The 20,812-nt window shown below is 38.4% G+C and overlaps 1 protein-coding gene across 5 annotated transcripts in view; it reads left to right on the forward strand.

Moving 5' to 3' along the window:
- PPP3CC (protein phosphatase 3, catalytic subunit, gamma isozyme) overlaps positions 1-20,812 on the forward strand; it is an 85,630-nt gene that overhangs the window by 25,583 nt on the left and 39,235 nt on the right. For all 5 annotated transcript variants that reach the window (XM_010845476.1, XM_010845473.1, XM_010845475.1 and 2 more), the window contains exons 2-4: positions 6,418-6,615; positions 6,985-7,109; positions 14,195-14,306. In XM_010845476.1, coding sequence (XP_010843778.1) covers positions 6,418-6,615; positions 6,985-7,109; positions 14,195-14,306 — 435 coding nt within the window. The remainder of the gene's footprint in view (positions 1-6,417; positions 6,616-6,984; positions 7,110-14,194; positions 14,307-20,812) is intronic.

The following is a 20,812-nucleotide window of genomic DNA, read 5'->3' on the forward strand; positions in this document are numbered from 1 at the left end:
CTCCTCCTACACACACACACACACATATATGTATAATCACTATTTTGTGGGAAAAAGAGAATTCCATTGTCTTTTCAAATTGACTCACTCCCTCTGAGTCCCTGACAGCTGAGTTTTCACCCTACCTTATATTTTAATGCCATCCATGGACCAAGGACAGTGGTGTTTCCATTGGCTCTACTTCCCTCTTGCTTCTTGAGACAAGATGCCATGACCCTGGCTCCCTCTGGGGAATAGCAGCTCAGAAAAAGAAAGTGCTTTGAAAAGAGGTCTTTAAAGAACGTTCCAGACTTAGAGAGTGAAAGAGAGCACCATGTGCCTCCTCTCCCCTCTTCTCCTGACTTCTTAGACTGACTATGCTCAGTCCCTCAGTCATGTCCCATTCTTTGTGACCCCATGGACTGTAGCCTGCCAGGTTCCTCTGTCCATGGAATTTTCCAGGCAAGAATACTGGGATGGGTTGCCATTTCCTACACCAGGGGATCTTGCTGACCGAGGGATGGAACTGTGTCTCTTACATCTCCTGCACTGGCAGATTCTTTACAACTGGCATCACCTGGGACGGACTAGAATGCTAAAATGTCCTACCCGAAGATGCAGACTGATAGAGGTCTCAGTGCGGTATTTTCCTGCTGAAACATTAATAGACTGGGCATTCGCTATATGAATTATTAAAGAATACAGAAAATCACTATTTACTTGGTGATGAAAATAGTTTGTTTTATTACTTACTGTGCTTCTACTTTTGAGGAGAGAGATGAGGCAAAGACAAATGCTTTGTTTTGTAATATTCCTTGCAAAATGTCCAAAATGTGATTTGGATTTGGTCATCAACCATGTCAACAATGATTCTGTTTTAACAGTGGGGTGAAAAAAATCCTTCTATTAATGCTTTTCTTAGGATTGAGAAGGAACTGAAATGGAAGACGTGTACATGAGTGGAAGTTTGATTCTCTGAGTTACATAATCTTACATAAGGAGCCGCTGACTCATTGGAAAAGACCCTGATGCTAGGAAAGATTGAGGGCAGGAGGAGAAGGGGGCAACAGAGGATGAGATGGTTGGATGGCATCACTGACTCAATGGACATGAGTTTGAGCAAACTCAGGGAGATAGTGAAGGGCAGAGGAACCTGACTCTGCAGTCCAAGGGGTTGCAAAGAGTCCATCATGGCTTAGCAGCTGAACAATAATAACAACAATGAAAACTCTTAAGATTTATTCTCTTAACTTTCTTATATATTATACAGCAGTGTTAGCTATTACCATTACAGTACCTTACATTCCTAGTGCTTATTTACCTTTTCACTGAAAATTTGTATCTTGCTACCCCTTTCCTCCATTTCTCCCTCCTCCCAACCTTCTCCTTTGGTAACTGTGAGTCTGATCTCCTGTTCTATGAGAATCGTTTTTAGATTCCATATGTAAGTGCTACCATACAGGATTTTGTCTTTCTTTGCCTGACATATTTCACTTTTAGCATGATGCCTTCAAATCCATCCATATTGTTGCAAATTATAAGACTTTCTCATTTTTTAAGGCTGAATAATACTCCATTGTGTACGTATGTACCATAACATCTTTGTTCATCCATCAATGGACACACAGGTTCTTTCCATAACATGTTAAATTGTACATGCCTCTTAGACATCTGAGTAGATTTTAAATAGACTGTTGGATTTAAGAGTCTGGAGGGCTCATCAGTTTTCAGAAGGTTTATGTTGAAATTCTTGGTTGTATTTGTACAAACAACTCCCTTTATAATCATGTTGCAGCTAGTTTAATTATGAAATAAAATCATTTCTACAGTTTTTACTTTCTCATTTATTTATGTATTTGGCTGTGCTGGGTCTTAAGTTTTGACACACATGATCTTTAGTTGGCATGTGGGATCTAGTTCCCTGACCAGGAATTGAACCCAGGATTCCTGCATTGGGAGCACAGAATCTTAGCCACTGGACCACTAGGAAAGTCCCTTATTTTTAAAGATAAAAAGCTGAATGATTTCCCTCCACTGTTTTTTATGACTATTTTTTTTTAATGTGGATACACTTTAAGTAGCCTGTTCTTTTTTAAACAATTACTTAATTATTATTTATTTTTGGTTGCGCTGGATCTCCGTTGCCTTGCGTGGGCTTTCTCTAGTTGTGATGAGCAAGAGCTGCTGCCTAGTTCCTCACTGTGGTGGCTTCTCTAGTTGTGGAGCACAGTCTCTAGTAGCTGTGGCTCACAGGCCTGAGAGCGTGCAGGAGCTGTGGTGTGTGGGCTCAGTAGCCGCAGCTCGTGGGCTCAGTAGCTGCAGCTCGTGGGCTCTGGAGCGCGGGCTCAGTAGTTGTGGCGCATGGGCTTAGTTGCTCCATGGCATGTGGGATCCTCCCGGACCGGGATTGAACCTTGTTTCCTGCATTGGCAGGTGGATTCCTAGCCACCAGGGAAGGCCTAAGTGGCCTTTTCTAGTACCAGTCATCTTTGAATAACAAGAACCTCCTCTCCCCCCCCAAAAAAAGTGTACTGTAGTTTGTTAACCCCTAAATTATCATATTTCTGGGTAAATGATGTTTTGATTCATAGTCAAAATTTTTTTAACTCTATGCTTGCGTTTTGAGACCCTTTAATCCCTCTATTAACCCGCTTTCTTGTTGATAAGGATTGTAGCTTTTAAAATGATGAGCCTAGGTTAAAAATAAAGGATCCAGTCCCCCAAGTGACAATATGAAATAACCAGTAAAGCAATAACTTGAGTGCTGGCACTACCGACATTTTGATTCTTTCATTTAAAAACGCCTAATTTGGTCCTGAAACATTGTAAGTCAACTGTACTTCAATAAAACATATATATATTTAGAAAAAAAATTAAAATGCCTACTTTGGCTAGCATAATTTTTTTAACAAATAAAATGTCTGGAATTACTTACTACTCTTGTAATTACACTTGAGTATCTTTTCTTGGAAATTTGAAAAATTGTCCTAAGACTTGGTTTTGGAAGGATGATAGGTTTAGAAATGGAATAAAGAGGCAACACAGCCACAGAAATGAAGAAGGGGAACTTCTATGTCTGGCGGCATATGGTTTATTTATGACTTGAAAGGAAACAAGTACTAAACCTCAGTGTTACAGTCTAAATACTTCATAGTTTAAAGCATGGGTAAGATGTTAGAAGCTTAAACTTCAGAGTCCAAGTGCTTAGATTGTATTTTTTTAATCAGTGAAATTCTGTAGGTCATTAAAGGCAGTTTGAAACTTGTTAAAACTCAAACTTGGGCTTGAACACATGTATATACATAATATTTAAGTTTTCATTCTAGTCTTATTCTTGTTCCGCTAAATCCATATTTATCCAAACCAGTCTGACTTAGAAAGTGTGGTCTGTGAACCAGTGTCTGTCCACCAATTGGTGCTAAGTGAAGTAAGTACAGAGAGTAGTGAGCATTTAAAAACTTTCATAGCAGCTCGACATCAGCACAACATCTGTGCCTGTGATTATTTTTCTAGTAATTTATTTTTACTGCATTTTACAAAGTTTAGTTTTCTACCTGTTGGTGCTAGGGTGGGGGCAGTTCCCAAGACAGTTTATGAAGCATTTCTCTAGATCCCCTTTTTTTCCACTCAGAAATTCTGCACTCCTTGTATCCATGTGGCCACATAAGGGCTGGGAGTAAGGACACGAAGACGAGTAAACTGTGCCTGTGTGATGACTGAGAATGAAGGTGCTGATTATCTGAGCTTAGTGGGCATGAGCTTTGCAACCCCATGGAGTGCAGCACACCAGGCTCCCCCGTTCTTCACTTCTGGACTTTGTTCAAAATTCATATCAACTGAATCAGTGATGCTATCTAACTATCTCATCCTCTGTTGCTCCCTTCTCTTCCTGCCCTCAATCTTTCCCAGTATCAGGGTCTTTTCCAGTGAGTCGGCTCTTCGCATCAGGTGGCCATAGTATTGGAGCTTCAGCTTCAGCATCAGTCCTTCCAAGGAATATTCACGGTTAATCTACTTTGGGATTGACTGATTTGATCTCCTTGCAGTCCAAGGGACTCTCAAGAGTCTTCTCCAACACCACAGTTTGAAAGCATCAGTTCTTCAGCTCTCAGCTTTCTTATGGTCCACCTCTCACATCCATACATGACTACTGGAAAAAATGGGTCACCTGCTTGATGGCTCTGTAGTGGGTCTAATGGCAACCTCCTCCAAGAGGGCTTACGCCACACGCTGTGCCTACTCTATACTATTGCTTGTTTCTCCCATAATTTTGAAGCAAATCCCAAATAGCATTTACCTTCATTTAAAAATATTTCAGTAAGAATCACTAAAATACAAAAGGTTTATTATTATTATTTAACACAACCATAGTACCATTGCTATTTTAGTAAAAATGTAAGTAAACTTGTTCAGGACTAACCTTTACCCTGTTTTATAGACTCACTAGATGAGTAAATAAAAAACCCATCATAATATTTTTGTCTTATAATAGATGTAGATTATCCTATTAAGATAGTATATTGGTGTACGGTATGAATCACACAAGTTAACACTAAATTTGTCCTCCAAATTGAGGTGGTTTGAGAGTGAAAGGGGATGCTGTTAACAGTTACACTAGGAGAATGACTGAAATCTAGGACTGTCTTGAGTAAACTGGGGTGTATGTGGTCCCCTTCCGGAGAAGGCAATGGCAACCCACTCCAGTACTCTTGCTTGGAAAATCCCACGGATGGAGGAGCCTGGTAGGCTGTAGTCCATGGGGTCACTAAGAGTCAGACATGACTGAGCGATTTCACTTTCACTTTTCACTTTCATGCATTGGAGAAGGAAATGGCAGCTCACTCCAGTGTTCTTGCCTGGAGAATCCCAGGGACGGGAGAGCCTGGTGGGCTGCCGTCTATGGGGTCGCACAGAGTTGGACACGACTGAAGCGACTTAGCAGCAGCAGCAGCAGCATGTCATCCCCTGTCTCAGTGTAATATTTGCCGGTTGGATAGCTACTATGATTTCTTTCAGTGGGCTTTGAATAGTCAAAATGAGCCAAGTTGCAGCCAAGAGTATTACAAAACCTACTATAGGACTTTCTTTACTTTTGAATAATACAAAATGGTATGGCTAGAGCAAGTTTAAAATTGTGTAAGTGCCTGTAGAAGTTGGTTCTTAATAACACTTCCATAAAGCTAGAAGTGAAATCATCAGACATAAGCACAGATTAAAATGAACCCCTCTGTTGGGACTTCCCCAGCAGTACAGTGGTTGGGACTCTGTGCTCCTGGTTCACGGGGCACGGGTTTGATCCCTGGTCAGGTAACTTGGATCCCATGTGACCAAAAATGAAAAAGAAATAACATGAACCTCTTCTTTAAAATGTATGGTTTATAGACTTATGGCTATAGGTCACAGGAAATCTAAAAGTAGACTGTTTTAAAGATAGGTAAAAGAAGAGATGATAGCCAGTTTTAAAACATCAAAAATTTTTTTCTGTTCAAGTTACTAATTTACTGTGATGTTGTATATAATCTTTATATCTAGTGTAAACTGAAGTTAGTTGTTAGCATTTCCAGATTAGAAAACAAAACTAGACCTCCCATATCTATTTTTCTTAAGTTTGTGCTCTGTTACTATAGCAAGTTATTTTGTGAAAGAGCTCCATTCTGTTAGTTGTGTTCTTATTATGACTAATATTTTAAGCGACTACCTTTTAATAGGGCTTCTCTTGTGGCTCAGCTGGTAAAAGAATCCGCCTGCAATGCAGGAGACCTGGGTTTGATTCCTGGGTTGGGAAGATCCCCTGGAGAAGGGAAAGGCTACCCACTCCAGTATCCTGGCCTGGAGAATTCCATGGACTATATAGTCCGTGGGGTCACAAAGAGTCGGACACAACTGAGTGACTTTCACTTTCACCTTTTAATAATACATACATACACTTGTGTATGTATTATTAATAATAGAATCATACATTGCATTAGTAGTAAAATCATACATTTATGATTCCCCTAAATAGGAACTGAAGTCAAACTTCCAAGACATGGCTTCATTATGTCTATTCTTTGAAGGAAATAAATGCATTTTTAGTAGTGTTGTGGTTTCTTGTCCTTCATTTTTTAAACCGTAGTTTCTTTTTGAATACTTTTTCATAGAAAAAATATATTCATTGTCTCACTGTTAGCTTATTTACTGAATCAAGTGTTTCATGTTTATATGTAAGGCATAATTTATACACCTCTAGATCTTTTAAATGACTTTGTGGCCTTCTAAAAAATTAGAATCAATCATCTATAATATATAGTATCTTTAGTTTTTTTCCCCATGTAGTTCTGGTGCTGTGGATGTTAAATCATGATGATGTTTTAGACAATTTGTTATGTAAAAGTGATGTGTTTATGGGGGTTTTCTATATCTTCAGCTGTTTAAATTTTTTTTTTCTTTTCTTTCTAGCTGTCCCCTTTCCTCCGACCCAGCGGCTTTCTTTGAAGGAAGTATTTGAGAATGGGAAACCTAAAATTGATGTTTTGAAAAACCATTTGGTGAAGGAAGGGCGACTGGAAGAGGAAGTAGCCTTAAAAATAATCAATGATGGGGCTGCCATACTGAGACAAGAGAAGACTATGATAGAAGTAGATGCTCCAGTCACGGGTATGAGAAGGGTCTGCACAGTGGCACTTAGATTTGCGCTAGATTGAGGAATGACTACAGATTTGAGCTAGTTTGAGGAATGATTACAAATCATCATCGACTAAAATGTGTAATAATTATTCTAGGAATTGTGAGCAGTCTCACGATTGTTTGATATGTTTATTTTTCATTGAAGAAATACAATTTAAAATGTCTAATATTTCCAGTAGGACTGTTTCAAATTGATAGATTACCTGCAGTTATCAAGCAGTCCAGTCAAAAGCTAGAATGATTTAAGTTAAAAGTTAAACTGTGGTCTTAACAGTGTAATGCTCTTTCTCTTCTAAAACATAATTTTTCGCCTCACCTTATGTCTTTTTTCCCTCCTAGTATGTGGTGACATTCATGGACAATTCTTTGACCTGATGAAGTTGTTTGAAGTTGGAGGATCACCTAGTAATACACGCTACCTCTTTCTGGGTGACTACGTGGACAGAGGCTATTTCAGTATAGAGGTAAATATTAAACTGGATATATTGAAACTATCATATTGTATTCTTAAGATTTTTAAATTTTCTTTCTTCAGTAGAAGAAATTAAAATGAACACTTGCAGGATTTATAAACTTTGTTACTTTCATTAAGTAAAATGATAGAAATTGATATTAAAAAACTATTTCTTTTATTTGCCAGTAAAAATCTGACATGTGGAAGGCTGTATTAACCCAGTTTTGCAAACAACTTAAGTGTTTACCAACCTTTCCTCTTTGGAGGTAGTGTACAGGCTATATATAAATAACTTAAATTGCTTTTCACCCTAAATGGGGTTTGGATTAGCTCACCTTAATTGTAAAACCATAAGCTGTTGGGCTACACTGAATGCATAGATTAACTGCCAATGCTAAATAATCAGGCATTTAACCTATTGTAGGAATAATTTCTGATACTATTGCACATAGTAAGTACATGTTCATTGAAGGAAAAATAATTACAGTTAATGAAGTTAATGAAAACTCACAATTTATTTATTTTGAAAACTGTATGATGACAGAAAAATGGTTAGATTTAAAACAAAGTATTAATATAAGCTTTTACATATGAAAAATAAAACTATTTTAAAACCTAACAGAGGGACTTCTCTGGTGGTCCATTGGTTAAGATTCTATGCTCCCAGTGCAGGGGGCCCAGGTTCTATCCCTGGTCAGGGAACTAGATCCCACAAACCACACCGCAACAAAGATCGAAAATCTTGCATGCTACAACTAAGACCTAAATAAATACTTTTTAAAAAGCTAGCAGAAGGACTTAGTACATTCATATTTAATGTCTATTGATTCAGCTGTATGTGGTCGGCAAAGAAAAGTAGCTTTTGAAATAGTTCAGGTAATTGAATTATTGTGTCCCCAGAATAGGTTTGAGATGAGACATCGAGTCCGCTTGTTGTTCTCGAAGTCCTCAGTTCTGCCTCTCCCTCACAGCGGGGGCTCACTGTACTAAGTACGCTTCTGGTGGCTAAAGGTTTATTGTTCATGCAGCATGTCTGCTAAATACAAGTCAACCATGTCACCTGGTTCTCAACAAGAGAAGCAGCTGTGGTTCTAAAGCTGCCAAAAAAACAAGAAACAGGAGAAATGGATCTTACTCTTCAGTTAGACAGTCTAAATTCATGAGTCAGAAAACCTCAGGGTTGTCTTGCCAGTATCCCAAATTCTAAATGCCTTGCCTCCAGACTGCCCCTGCATTGGGAGCAGAGAGTCTTACCTGCCGGATTACCAGGGAAATCTGTTAGGTTTTGACACATTGTAGGCACGACTGAGCGACTTCCCTTTCACTTTTCACTTTCATGCATTGGAGAAGGAAATGGCAACCCACTCCAGTGTTCTTACCTGGAGAATCCCAGGGATGGTGGGCTGCTGTCTGTGGGGTCACACAGAGTCAGACACGACTGAAGTGACGCAGCAGCAGCAGCAGGCACTCGGTATTTGTTGGTTGAATGGATGTTAATAAATCATTGGTTGTATTTGGCTTTATCTTGTTACTTGATGTTTGGCTACCTTAAAGTGTTTTTCTGGAGTAGTTTAAGAAATAAATTAATCAAAACTTTAAAGTGACAGTACTGTATCACACCAGTTTTAAAATTAAACTGTAGGAGATATCTGGTGTTAGTTGGAAGTCACTTATAAACCAATAAGGTTATAGATTTCTGTAAGCTACAGCTTAGTCCAACATGATATAAGTATATAAGTGAACAATAATTTTTTATCAGTGTGCTTGATAAACATGAATGTTATGTTTGTCAAACAGGAAAATAAGGTAATGGAGCCCTGATGACAATTTTTTGTTATAAATAGTCATTTTTTGGGGTAGAAAAATTGGGAAATGCAGAATCTAACAAAAACATTTATAAATGAAATAATTACTGTTACTATTTTGTTATATTTCCTTGCATTTTTTTCTCCTTTTACATGTATATACAATTTTCAAAGAAAGTTGAGATTGTTTTGTACGTTCTCTTTTGTAATCGTTTCCCCCTCCTGAACGTTGTGTTGAGAACACTTTTCTCTGTCATTAAAATTTCTCTAAAAACGTGATCAGCAGCATAAATACCATAATTTATTTCACCATTCCTCTTTGGATAATTCAGTTTGTAGCAGGTACTGCTTATTGTCTACTTTTTCTCTTCTTATTCCTTACTAGCAAAATCCTTGTTTTGTTCAAATAAATGGGATTGGGGGTTCCGGGAGAACTTTCAGTGCTGGGGAGGGAAGGCCCTTATCCCAGCCCAAGGGGATGAATTCTTCTGGCTGGTTTGAGCCAGTCGTGGCAGTCCACTCCCTGGTACTAGGTGATTAGTCCAAGTAAACATGGGATCCTCTTTTACCCACTAGTATATAAAGAGATCTTTTGATAATCATGACCTTTCTTTGTTGTGTACAAAAAATCATAAAATTGTATCCTGATGTATAGTACAAGGGAATAAAACTTGAAATTAGGGGCCAAGAAGTATATCAACCGAATTACATTGTAGAGTGGATGTGCATTGTGCTTTTTATAGCTCATTACTTCAGAAAGGTTAGTTGGTCATTTCAGAAGGCAGAAATAAGGACCAAATAAATCCAAAGGTATATCACGTTCTTGGAAAGGTAAGTATAGAAAAGAGAAAGTGCTTTCTATGTTTATATATGAATTTAATCTAATTTTTCCTTGGAATATTGTGAAAGTTGGTATGTTGCAAACGGAAGTCAGGCCCCAAAAGGGAAAAGCCATCTAATTATATTTGTATGTGTCTGTGTGTTTACATTTTATAATGGTTGTTTTGCATTATCTTCCTTAAAACATACACATATTTTGATCTAACAATTTCACTTTTTGTGAAATTATACTACAGATATAATTATGTACAATGACCTGAATGGTTTGTCACATAAAGTTCTACTTGGCGAGCTACAGTCATGGGGTCGCAAAGAGTCAGACATGACTAAGCAACTTAGCACACAGGCATGCAAAGCATCCTGCAACAAAGAATTGTTTATGTTAATAGTACCTAAGTTGAGAGACATTGTTATCATTCTGGGGATGTGAAGATAAACAAGCATAACCAAGTCCTTTCTTGTGTTTTCTAGTAAGAGAGACAGCATCTTTATATTTGTTTAGTGTCCATGAAAATCAAGTCAGGGTAAAGGACTAAAGGGGACAGGAGTAGCTCATTTGGGGCTTCCCTGGTAGCTCTGATGGTAAAGAATCCACCTGCAATGCAGGAGACCCACATTCGATCGCTGGGTCAGGAAGTTCTCCTGGAGAAAGGAATGGCTGCCCACTCCAATACTCTTGCCTGGAGAATCCCATGGACACAGGAACCTGACAGGCTACAGTCCAGGGAGTCACAAAGAGTTGGACGTGACTAAGCAACTAACCGGAGAAGGCAATGGCAACCCACTCCAGTACTCTTTGCCTGGAAAATCCCATGGATGGAGGAGCCTGGTAGGCTGCAGTCCATGGGGTCGCTAAGAGTCAGACACGACTGAGCGACTTCACTTTCACTTTTCACTTTCATGCATTGGAGAAAGAACTGGCAACCCACTCCAGTGTTCTTGCGTGGAGAATCCCAGGGACGGGGGAGCCTGGTGGGCTGCCGTCTAGGGGTCGCACAGAGTCGGACACGATTGAAGCGACTTAGCAGCAGCAGCAGCAAGCAACTAACACTTTCACTTTCAATTTAGTTGGAGGTCAGGGAAGTTCTACTTGAAGAGGTAACATTTGAATAGAAAATGTGAATGACCTGAGAGAATGAGCCACCCGTAAATAGAGGTGGGGCGAGTACCTTCCAGGCAGAGGCCAAGTAGAGCTCTGAGGAAGGAACGAGCCTAAGACAGCTCAGGAACAGAAGCAAGGTCAGCGTGGCTAGACAAAATGAGTAAGGGGACAATGTGGATGGTGCATCAGAGAGATAGGCAGGGGTTGCATGATGTCAGGCTTTGCAAACCATGGTAGAGTTTGGGTTTTATTCTGAACGCAATGAAAATCCTCTAGAGCTTTTTTTGTTTATATGCTTTTTGTTTTTTAAGCATGGCAGTGATATAACTTCCATTCATGTTTTAGAACAGTTACTCTAGCTATTATGTGGTAGACTGACTCTAGGAGCCCAAGAGTGGGTTCAGGGAGACTGGTTAGAAGTCTCATTCAGGAATCAATAGGCAGAAGATGCTGGTGAATTAGTAGAGGACTCAGAGAAGTGTCTGGATTCAGAATTTTGATGTCTTTCCTTTTAGGAGGTAGGAAATCTTGGTTGAATTCAGCCCTTCAGGTCATGGCATATTTATTGCTAGTTTTTCCTAAAAAGTCCCTCTACTGGTTTTTTTTTTTTTAATCTGTGACCTCTATTTTCCTTACTCCCTCTCCCAAGTGTACACGTTTGTGTTGTATTTGGTATATACCTCAGGATACATATATTAATTATTTAACTTTTTAGCATATAACGTTTTTGAGGAAAAAATATTTTTTAGTTTTGCATAAATATATGGTGCTGTTCAGTCATTCTCAAACTCTTCGCAGGCATCATAATTACCCGGAGGGTTTTTTCAAAAACAAATTGCTAGACCCCACCCCAAAATTTCTGATTTTTTTAGGTCTGGGGTAGACCCTGGGAATCTCTGTATTCTAACAAGCTTCTGTTGATTTTGGTTTTCATGTATCATTATGTTTTACAGATCTATGTGGGTTTCTGTCTATTCCATTGTATTCCGTAGTATAACATCTATGACATTTTAGTTCTCGTTCTCAATGGTGGACAACTTGGTTGACTCCAGTTTCTTTTTATAATGAACACTGTTGTGAGGAACACCCTTGTATAAATCCATTTATGGTCCCATGTTTTATTAGTAGTTCCTCTATGGCTTTCCCTAGTGGCTCAGTGGTAAAAAATCTGTCTGCTAATGCAGAAGACACGGGTTTAATCTCTGGGTCAGGAAGATCCCCTGAAGCAAGAAATGGCAATCCACTCCAGTATTCTTGCCTGGAGAATCCTGTGGACAAAGAAGCCTGGGGGGCTACAGTCAATGGGGTCACAAAAGAGTCGGACGTGACTGAGCAAGTCAACAGCAACGAAAAACAAAATGATGTATGATTAAGACTGGGATTGCTAGGGAAAAGGGTATGACCCATACATGAATTGAGTATTTCAGATCACTCTTTAGAATAGCTGTAACAGTCTATATGCCTACTAGCAACACCTAAGAATTCATGTTCTCTTTCCAGAATTTGGTTTTATCTCATTTTCTAACATTTACCAAAATGATGGGTATATTGTTGCTTCAATTAATATTTCTTTGATTAGTAGTGCAATTAAACATCTTCTAATGTACTAGCCATTGTACCCATACGATCCACTGTTAAGAGTTTCTTATATGATCTTTCAGAGATAGGTTAAACATATACAGATATATTTATATATGTTTTAAAAATAAATGTATGCCACTTCTCTTATATCTTAAATTTTTATGTATGCATGGATTCAATTCAGTTCAGTTCAGTCATTCAGACGTGTCCGACTCTTTATGACCCCATGGACTGCAGCACACCAGACTTCCCTGTCCATCACCAACTCCTGGAGCTTGGATTTACGTGGATTAATATGTGGATTAATTTCTGACCATTTTGTTCCACTGGTATATTTATTTACATATGTGCCAGGACCACTGTTTTAATTTAGAAATTGTACAGTATGTCTTAACACTCTTTTTCAGTGTTTTTCTGGCTGTTTCCTGGCTATTCATGCATGTTTATTTTTTCATATAAATTTAATTATCAACTCATCTAATTCCATAGAATAGCTTGTGGTATTTCTATTGGAAATGCAATGAGTTTATAAACTTGGAAGAACTATATTCTTTTAATGCTGAATCATCCTATCCAAAAACAGGGAAAGTCTATTTGTTCATATCTCCTTTTGTGTCTTTCAGGAGTGTTTTTTCAAGTTATTCCTGGTTTGAGTTTTGCATATTTCTTGTTAAGTTTATTCTTATGTGTTTAATCTTCTTTACTGCTGTTGTAAATGGAGTTTTGTCTACCACTGCATCCTACATATTGTTTGTATATATGAAGGCTACTACTGGTTTCATATGTTGATTTTCTATCCTTCCATGTTACTGGACTTTTTTGTTATTTTAGTTAGTTGTGTCATTGATTTTTCTGGAGTTTATCAGGTATGATACTATATTATCTTCAAATAGGAACAGTTTTATTTTTACTCATTCTTAAGCCTCTCATTGACTTCTTTTGTGGAATTCAGTTGACTAATACCTCTAGTACAGTGTTGAATAGTAGTGGTGATAGTCCATATCCTTTTCTTGTTCCTGATTTTAGTGGAAATGTCTCTAGTGTTTCTCCACTAAATAAAATATAAGTTTTAGGACTAAGGTTGGAGAAGGCAATGGCACCCCACTCCAGTACTCTTGCCTGGAAAATCCCATGGACAGAGGAGCCTGGTAGGCTGCAGTCCATGAGGTCGCTAGGAGTCGGACACGACTGAGCGACTTCAGTTTCGCTCTTCACTTTCACGCATTGGAGAAGGAAATGGCAACCCACTCCAGTGCTCTTGCCTGGAGAATCCCAGGGACGGGGGAGCCTGGTGGGCTGCCGTCTATGGGGTCACACAGAGTTGGACACGACTGAAGTGACTTAGCAGCAGCAGCAGGACTAAGGTATGTGTGTGGGTGGCCTTATCATAGAGATCTAGATGTTTGGATAGAACATGGGAACAGAAAGTAAGAAGAGGTTTCTGTGAAGGCTACTCTCCTATGTTCTTTCAAGCGTTAGGGCAGAGAATTCCTTGGTGGTCCAATGGTTGGCACTCTGTGCTTCCACTTCATGGGGCTGGGCTCAATCCCTGGTCTGGAACAGAGATCCTGCATGCCACACAGTGAGGCCAAAACAAAAACAAAAAAAAAAGAATTCTAGGGCGACAGCAGCAGGTCACACTCAAAAGATGGATTCCTCATGTTTTGTCTTGGGAATAGCAATGAGATATGCCATTACAGCAAGTCATTTCAACTTGTATAAATCGTGATCAAAAATAAAAATTTTATCCTTATGTTTGTCTTGTAGTGTGTGCTGTATTTATGGAGTTTAAAGATCAATCATCCCAAAACATTGTTTCTGCTTCGAGGAAATCATGAATGCAGGCATCTTACAGAATATTTTACCTTCAAACAGGAATGTAAGTATAATCATTTCTTACACATATATATAATCACAGAACTTTTTAGAAGTTATGCTTTAGCTCGTCCCAAAGCAAATTAAACACAAAGAAAAGAAACTAATGGACCTCAAATACTTCCTGTTCTGTTTTGTTCTTGTTTTGTTTCATTTTCTAGTGAGAACCTAGGTTCCACTATTTAAGACACTTGTTTTAAAAAATAACTTTTGAGTTTCCCCCATGGGAATATTTGGAAAGCATTAAAAAGTCCAAAGATATAAATTGTCCACACAATTACATCACTTAAAATTAGTAACTATTAGCTCACTATTTCAGAGAAGACAATGGCACCTCACTCCAGTACTCTTACCTGGACAATCCCATGGACAGAGGAGCCTGGTAGGCTGTGGTCCATGGGGTTGCTAAGAATCGGACATGACTGAGTGACTTCATTTCGCTTTTCACTTTCATGCATTGGAGAAGGAAATGGCAACCCACTCCAGTGTTCTTGCCTGGAGAATCCCAGGGACTGGGGAACCTGGTGGGCTGCCATCTATGGGGTCACACGGACTCGACTGAAACGACTTAGCAGCAGCAGCTCACTATTTGAGACACAGATTTCTATTCTGTCTATATAAAAACCTATCCTGAAATAGTTCAGATCTATACACACATATATACATACATGCACACACACAGCCGTCCCTTGATGTCCCCAAGGATTTGCTCCAGGATTGCCGCAGATACCAAAATCTGCAGATTATCAAGTTCCTTATGTAAAGTGGGGTAATGTTTCCAAATAACTTCCATACATGCTCCTGTATGTGTGTGCTAAGTCACTTCAGTCATGTGTAACTCTTTGCAACCCCATGGACTGTAACCTGCCAGACTCCTTTGTCCATGGAATTCTCCAGGCAAGGATATTGCAGTGGGTAGCCATTCCCTTTTCCAAGGGGTTCTTCTCTACCCAGGGATTGAACCTGGGTCTCCCGAATTGCAGGCAGATTCTTTACCACCTGGGCTACCAGGGAAGCAAATGTCAGTAAGGAGCTGCTTAAATAAGGGATAATACATCTGAAAAATGGAATGCTAGGCAACTGTTGTAAGATCAAGGTGGATATAGATGTCCTGATATGAAGAGATGTTCAAATCTGTTGTTAGGTGACCAAAGCCATTTGCAGAACATGTATAGTGTGATTGCCTCTGTAAATTACAAACATGTAAGGTGCAGAAATAATTGATCACAATGATTACCTGTGGGGAGTTAGATCAGGAAGATTAGTACTTTTAATTGTTTGTCTTGCCCTAGACTCCTTGAATGAGCTTTTCATCACGGCTATGTAGTACTCTTAATATTATAAAAAGGTTTTAAACTGGTAACTTTCAAATTATCCAACTTTAAAGATTTAAAGTTAAATCTTTAGCTTTTTAAAGCATCTCAGGTGGCTCTGTAGCACACCGCCAGTTAAGAACACCTGTTACAGAGGCTTGGCACGCATCTACTGTTTGTCACTTGAGAACCACTCCATTAAGTGATTGAAAAATTGGAAATATTTTGCACTGTTTTTCTAAGCCAAATGTTAAAGTGGTTCTCATTATGTCTCTCTTTCTTTACCTGGGAAAATAAACAATTCATATTAAGCAATTCACAAAGGCCCTGGAATGCCCAATATTTAGTAATATACAAGAAATGAAGAAAGAGGTGTATGGATGCCTTTGAATTAAGATTCAGGGTTTTTTAGGTAAATCTAATTTTTCCTCTGTTTTGTTCAGAGTTTTTTTTGATGAGTATACTTGGTTTAAGGCTATTTTTTAGCAGATACAACAATAGTTTTGGGAAACACTTTGAGTGTGTCATTTTGCACAGAATTTCTTATCTCAGGTTTTTATTTACTTTTCACATGCTTTAATTTTTTAGTTAAACCACATTTTTTTCTCTCATCTACCAACATACTCCTGTTTCATTCTAACGCTGCATCTGAAATGTAAATAAATCTTTGAATAAACACACAAATTCAAGTACAGTTTCAATTTTTTTTTCCTATATAAGGAAAGAGCATGTGTACTGCTTTGCACAAGTGTTTTTACTGATAAGCTGATCTTTCTTATAGAGACACCGTGGCATTTAGAATCAGTACTTATAATTACTGCCAAGTGATGCTTAGTTCCAAATTTTGCAGCTGCAGTCTTGTTAATATTTCCAAAAGGGGCAGGTGGAGGCTTTTATTATATCAGGTTTTTAAGTGCTTTATATTGCAGATATTTTTAAAATTTCTTTCAAATCCAGAGATAAGTTTTTCAAAGATAATTTGAGTAGCAAAGTATCACAGTTAATTTTTGACATATTATTTATCTTTGCAAAAACATTTCTTTATTGCTATAATATTTAGAAAGCAAGTAACCTAGTGGTTTTATGATTCCATCTCATAGCTCTAGGTTCAAATTTCTAAGTAAATTAATTTCTTTTTTCCAGGGGCCCTTTTTTGATGTGTAGTTAAACATTTATTAAAATTACAGGACGTTCCAGAAACTCCTATAATTTTGCTAATGAAAATAGTACTGTTATGACAAGTTGATTTTTTTTAATAAACAAATATTGTTTGCCATTGTTCATTACTTACATAAGCATTATTTACAGTAGCAAGAGATTGGTGTCCTTAGATTGTGTTATATCCATAAAGTGAAATATTATATAGATATTTAAAAATTACAAAGCTCTTCATATAATGATGTGGCATGATCTCCAGAATATGTTTTTAAGTCCAAAAAAGCAGGAATTCCCTGATGGGCCAGTGGTTAGGACTCCATGCTTTCACTGCTGAGAGGCTGAGTTCCATCCCTGGTCAGGAGACTAAGATACAACATGCCACACATTACAACCAGGAAAAAAAGGTCCAAAAAGCAAGTGAAAACAGTGTACATATGCTGCTGCTGCTGCTAAGTCACGTCAGTCGTGTACATACGCTGCATTTATGTAAAAAACAAAAGGCTGTTGTGAGAGGGAAATACACATATTTGCATGTATATGCCTCAAATATCTTATAAAGACACCCAGAAAACTAGTTGCCTAAAGGAGGGGAAAGACACACTAATTTTGAGCCTTTTTTTTAAACCTATTACCTTTAAAAAAAAAAAAAAAAGAAAGCAAATAAAAATTAAAACAAATATATATAACCACTGTTTAGAGCAATTCATGGTTTTTTGCAAATAGTGTTGACTCTCAAAATTACTTTGAAAGAATATTGATGAGAATTTTGTTTCGTTCATGTTCTGTTATGGATACTGGTTAGAACTTGTTATCAGTGTGATCCTGTGACCGAGGTGCGCGTTTGCTTCATTATGGGATGTACCTTACAATTTATCATGAAAATAAAACACTCAGGTCAGCTCATTTAACCTTCGGTAACTATATATCTGGCGCTTTAGATTCTCCTACTAAATATTTAACTTAAAGACTGGAAGGAGTATGGCGTCATGTTAAGAGCATGAACAGGTTCAAGTTCTAGTTCCGTTACTTACTAGTTGCAGCTTTGGACAAGTGAGCCCAGTTTCCTCAACTTTTTAATGAAGTCAGTGATAGTACCTACTTTATAGAGTTTCTCTGAGGATAAAATAAGGTAATTTTATTGGTTAACACTTACTGGGACTCCCCTGGTGATTCAGGGTCTGAGACTCTGTGCTCCCAATGCATAGGGGCCTGGGTTCAATCAGGGAACTAGATCCTGCATGCCATAGCTAAAAATCCTGCATGCCACAATGAAGCTCAAATATCCTGCATGCTGTAACTAAGACCTGGTGTGGCCCAATAAATAATATTAAAAAAAAACAAAAACAAACTTACATAGTACTGACTTTGTGCCACACATTTTTCAAAGCATTTTACGTATGTGAATTCACTTGATCCTCACAGCAACCTTGTAATGTAGGTGGGTATTATTATTAGGCCCAAATTATAGATGAGAAGATGAAGACACAGAGTTAAGTAATTGTCCAAAGTACTATTACTAATAGGTGGTGGAGCTGAGGTTTGAGTCCAGGTAGTCAGGTTCCAGACTCCACTGTGTTTAAGATGGCACAGGAACATTGTGAGCCTTCAACAAATTTTAATAAAGATAATATAAATAAAGATATATAATTAGATATAATAAAGATAATATAATAAATATTACTATACAAAAATTATATATCCATTATAGAAAATGCAGTTAAACTAAGTCATCTTCAGTCTAACCGCTCAGAAAAGAAGAATTGGTGTTTACGTACCTATTCAAAAACTTGAAGAACATAAAAATGATAACATTCTGTAACTCATATTTTGGTTGTGTGCTTAGTTTGATTCGTGACTTCCTCTTTCAATTTACAAAATGAGTTAAGACACTGTATTTCTTTCTTCAGACTTGGCATTCTTCTGGAAATAGGCTAAGGAATTATTCTGAGTCATTCTTACAGTTGAAAGGCAGTTTATTGGTGTAAAATGGTGTTTGGAGCATGAACTAATAAGTAATTAAAATCCCTGCCTGTATGCACCCTTCGGACTCTTACAAAGGAATTGCTTATTGATGTTGGCAACACGGAGAACTCTGGCTCCATGGATTTACAAGAGAAAAAGTAAATCACTGGCCACAAATGAAAGGCTTTTTTTTTCCTTGCCTTTTTTTCCTTCAAAACTTTTTATGGCTGTTACTGGGTCTACTTTTGAAATAGCCAAAGGTGTAGTGTTCAGATGCAAAGGAGAATAGAAGGATGTAATTGCAAGCAGATACAAAGATGTAGAAGACATGGCTCTTGTTAACTTGGATGTTGTAATAGAGTCAGCATATAATGTGAAATGGATTTTAATTACCTTTGTGGTAATACAGAATTCTTTAAAAGTCTCTAAAGACCGCACATTGTTAGAGCTTGGGGTTGAGGCCGCTGGCCGGTGAACTCTCAAGTGTAGGTAGTGTGCTACACGAGCGGCAAGTTTTCGCTAACGCCACAAGGGTCTCTGGCCCAATGAGTGGAGTTGGATAGTAATACTTGCTACAAAAGTATGATTCTAAGGAGAGGTGAAAACATTTTAAAGATAGCCTTTTTCTTTTTCTCTTGAATATTCCTAACTCTTCAGGCAGTACTTGACTTTTCTGTTTTCTCAGCTCATGTATCCTGCTCTGAGATCCTGAAAAAGGTGGGTTACCTATGGTTCAAATTGGTCGTTTGTCACTGATCTCAAACCTGGCTACACGTAAGAATGGGGCAGAGGTTTTCTTTTATTTCTACCAATATTCAGGCACTGGCCCCATTTTGTTGAGTGGAGTCTTAATTAAACCCAGTTAGTTAATTCCAGTGGCAGACAAGATTAAGAACCAGAGATAGAGAACAGTCTTGGTATAAACTTTCATTTTTGTTTTAATTGGAGTACAGTTTTAAGTGTTGTGTTAGTTTCTGCTGTGCTATAAACACTTTCAGACTAATAGACACGTCTGCTCACGTGGTACCAAGGGACCTAGATGATGAGGGGACAGGTTAGGTGGAGTAGGGGGTGCTTATTGTTCGGGGTTTGCCAAGTGTCGCTTTAACCTGGCGCTCTTGCAGGAAAAAACAACAACAACAACAACAACAACAAAAAAAGTCTCTAAAGGAACCCACAGACTCCCTTAATGTCCTCAAATCCTAATCGGTATTGTCAGTAAAGGGACAGTATCCACCTTCAGGGATGAAGAGTGGTCCACTGGTTTACACCTTCCCTTCAGGAATCTCTCTCCAGTCATTCCTGCCACCGAGGAATTGCACTCTGACCCACATCTGGACCCATCACCCTGCATTTTATTCCCCAAAGCCTTGCCAGGACCAGGCTCTGATACTTGAACTCTGATACTTTTTCAAAAGCATGGAGGTTAGAGGAAGGCACTAAACACAGAAATAATTACCAGCTGGATAGTCTGACTCACTTGCTATAGCATTGCTGTCTGGGCCCTGTTAGGCTTTGTGTCATCTTCATGAAATCATGGAAGAGGAGAAGGAGCTCACAGTTCTGTAGGGCTGCCTGCTTGTACAACTTCTGGCCGTGTCTACCAATATGCACCTCCTAGCATATTGGGTTTTTGAACCCAAGGCCAAAGAAGATGTTCCCTCTGTCTTTAAACTAAAGCCATCTTCCAACTTTTTATTGTTTAGTTGCTCAGTCATGTCCAACTCTTTGTAAGCCCATGGACTGTAGCCCACCAGGCTCTTCTTTCCAGGGAATTCTCCAGGCAAGAATACTGGAGTGGGTTGCTATGTTCTTCTCCAGGGGATCTTCCTGACCCAGGGACTGAACCTGCATCTCCCTCACTGCAGGAGGATTCTTTACCATCTGAGCCACCAGGGAAGCCCTCTTCCAACTTTTCAACTATTACCTGTTCTTTCATGACCTCTCATGACCTCAACTATTATATATCATGACTAGATAACTCTCAGCCCATTGGAGTATTTTTGTTGCTGTTCTGTAGCCTCAAAAACAACCACCACGTTAAAATACAGTTCACTAAGATGAACATTTTTACCTA

Source organism: Bison bison, unplaced genomic scaffold, assembly GCF_000754665.1.
Source record: "Bison bison bison isolate TAMUID 2011002044 unplaced genomic scaffold, Bison_UMD1.0 scf7180017864217, whole genome shotgun sequence".
Classification (NCBI taxonomy): domain Eukaryota; kingdom Metazoa; phylum Chordata; class Mammalia; order Artiodactyla; family Bovidae; genus Bison; species Bison bison.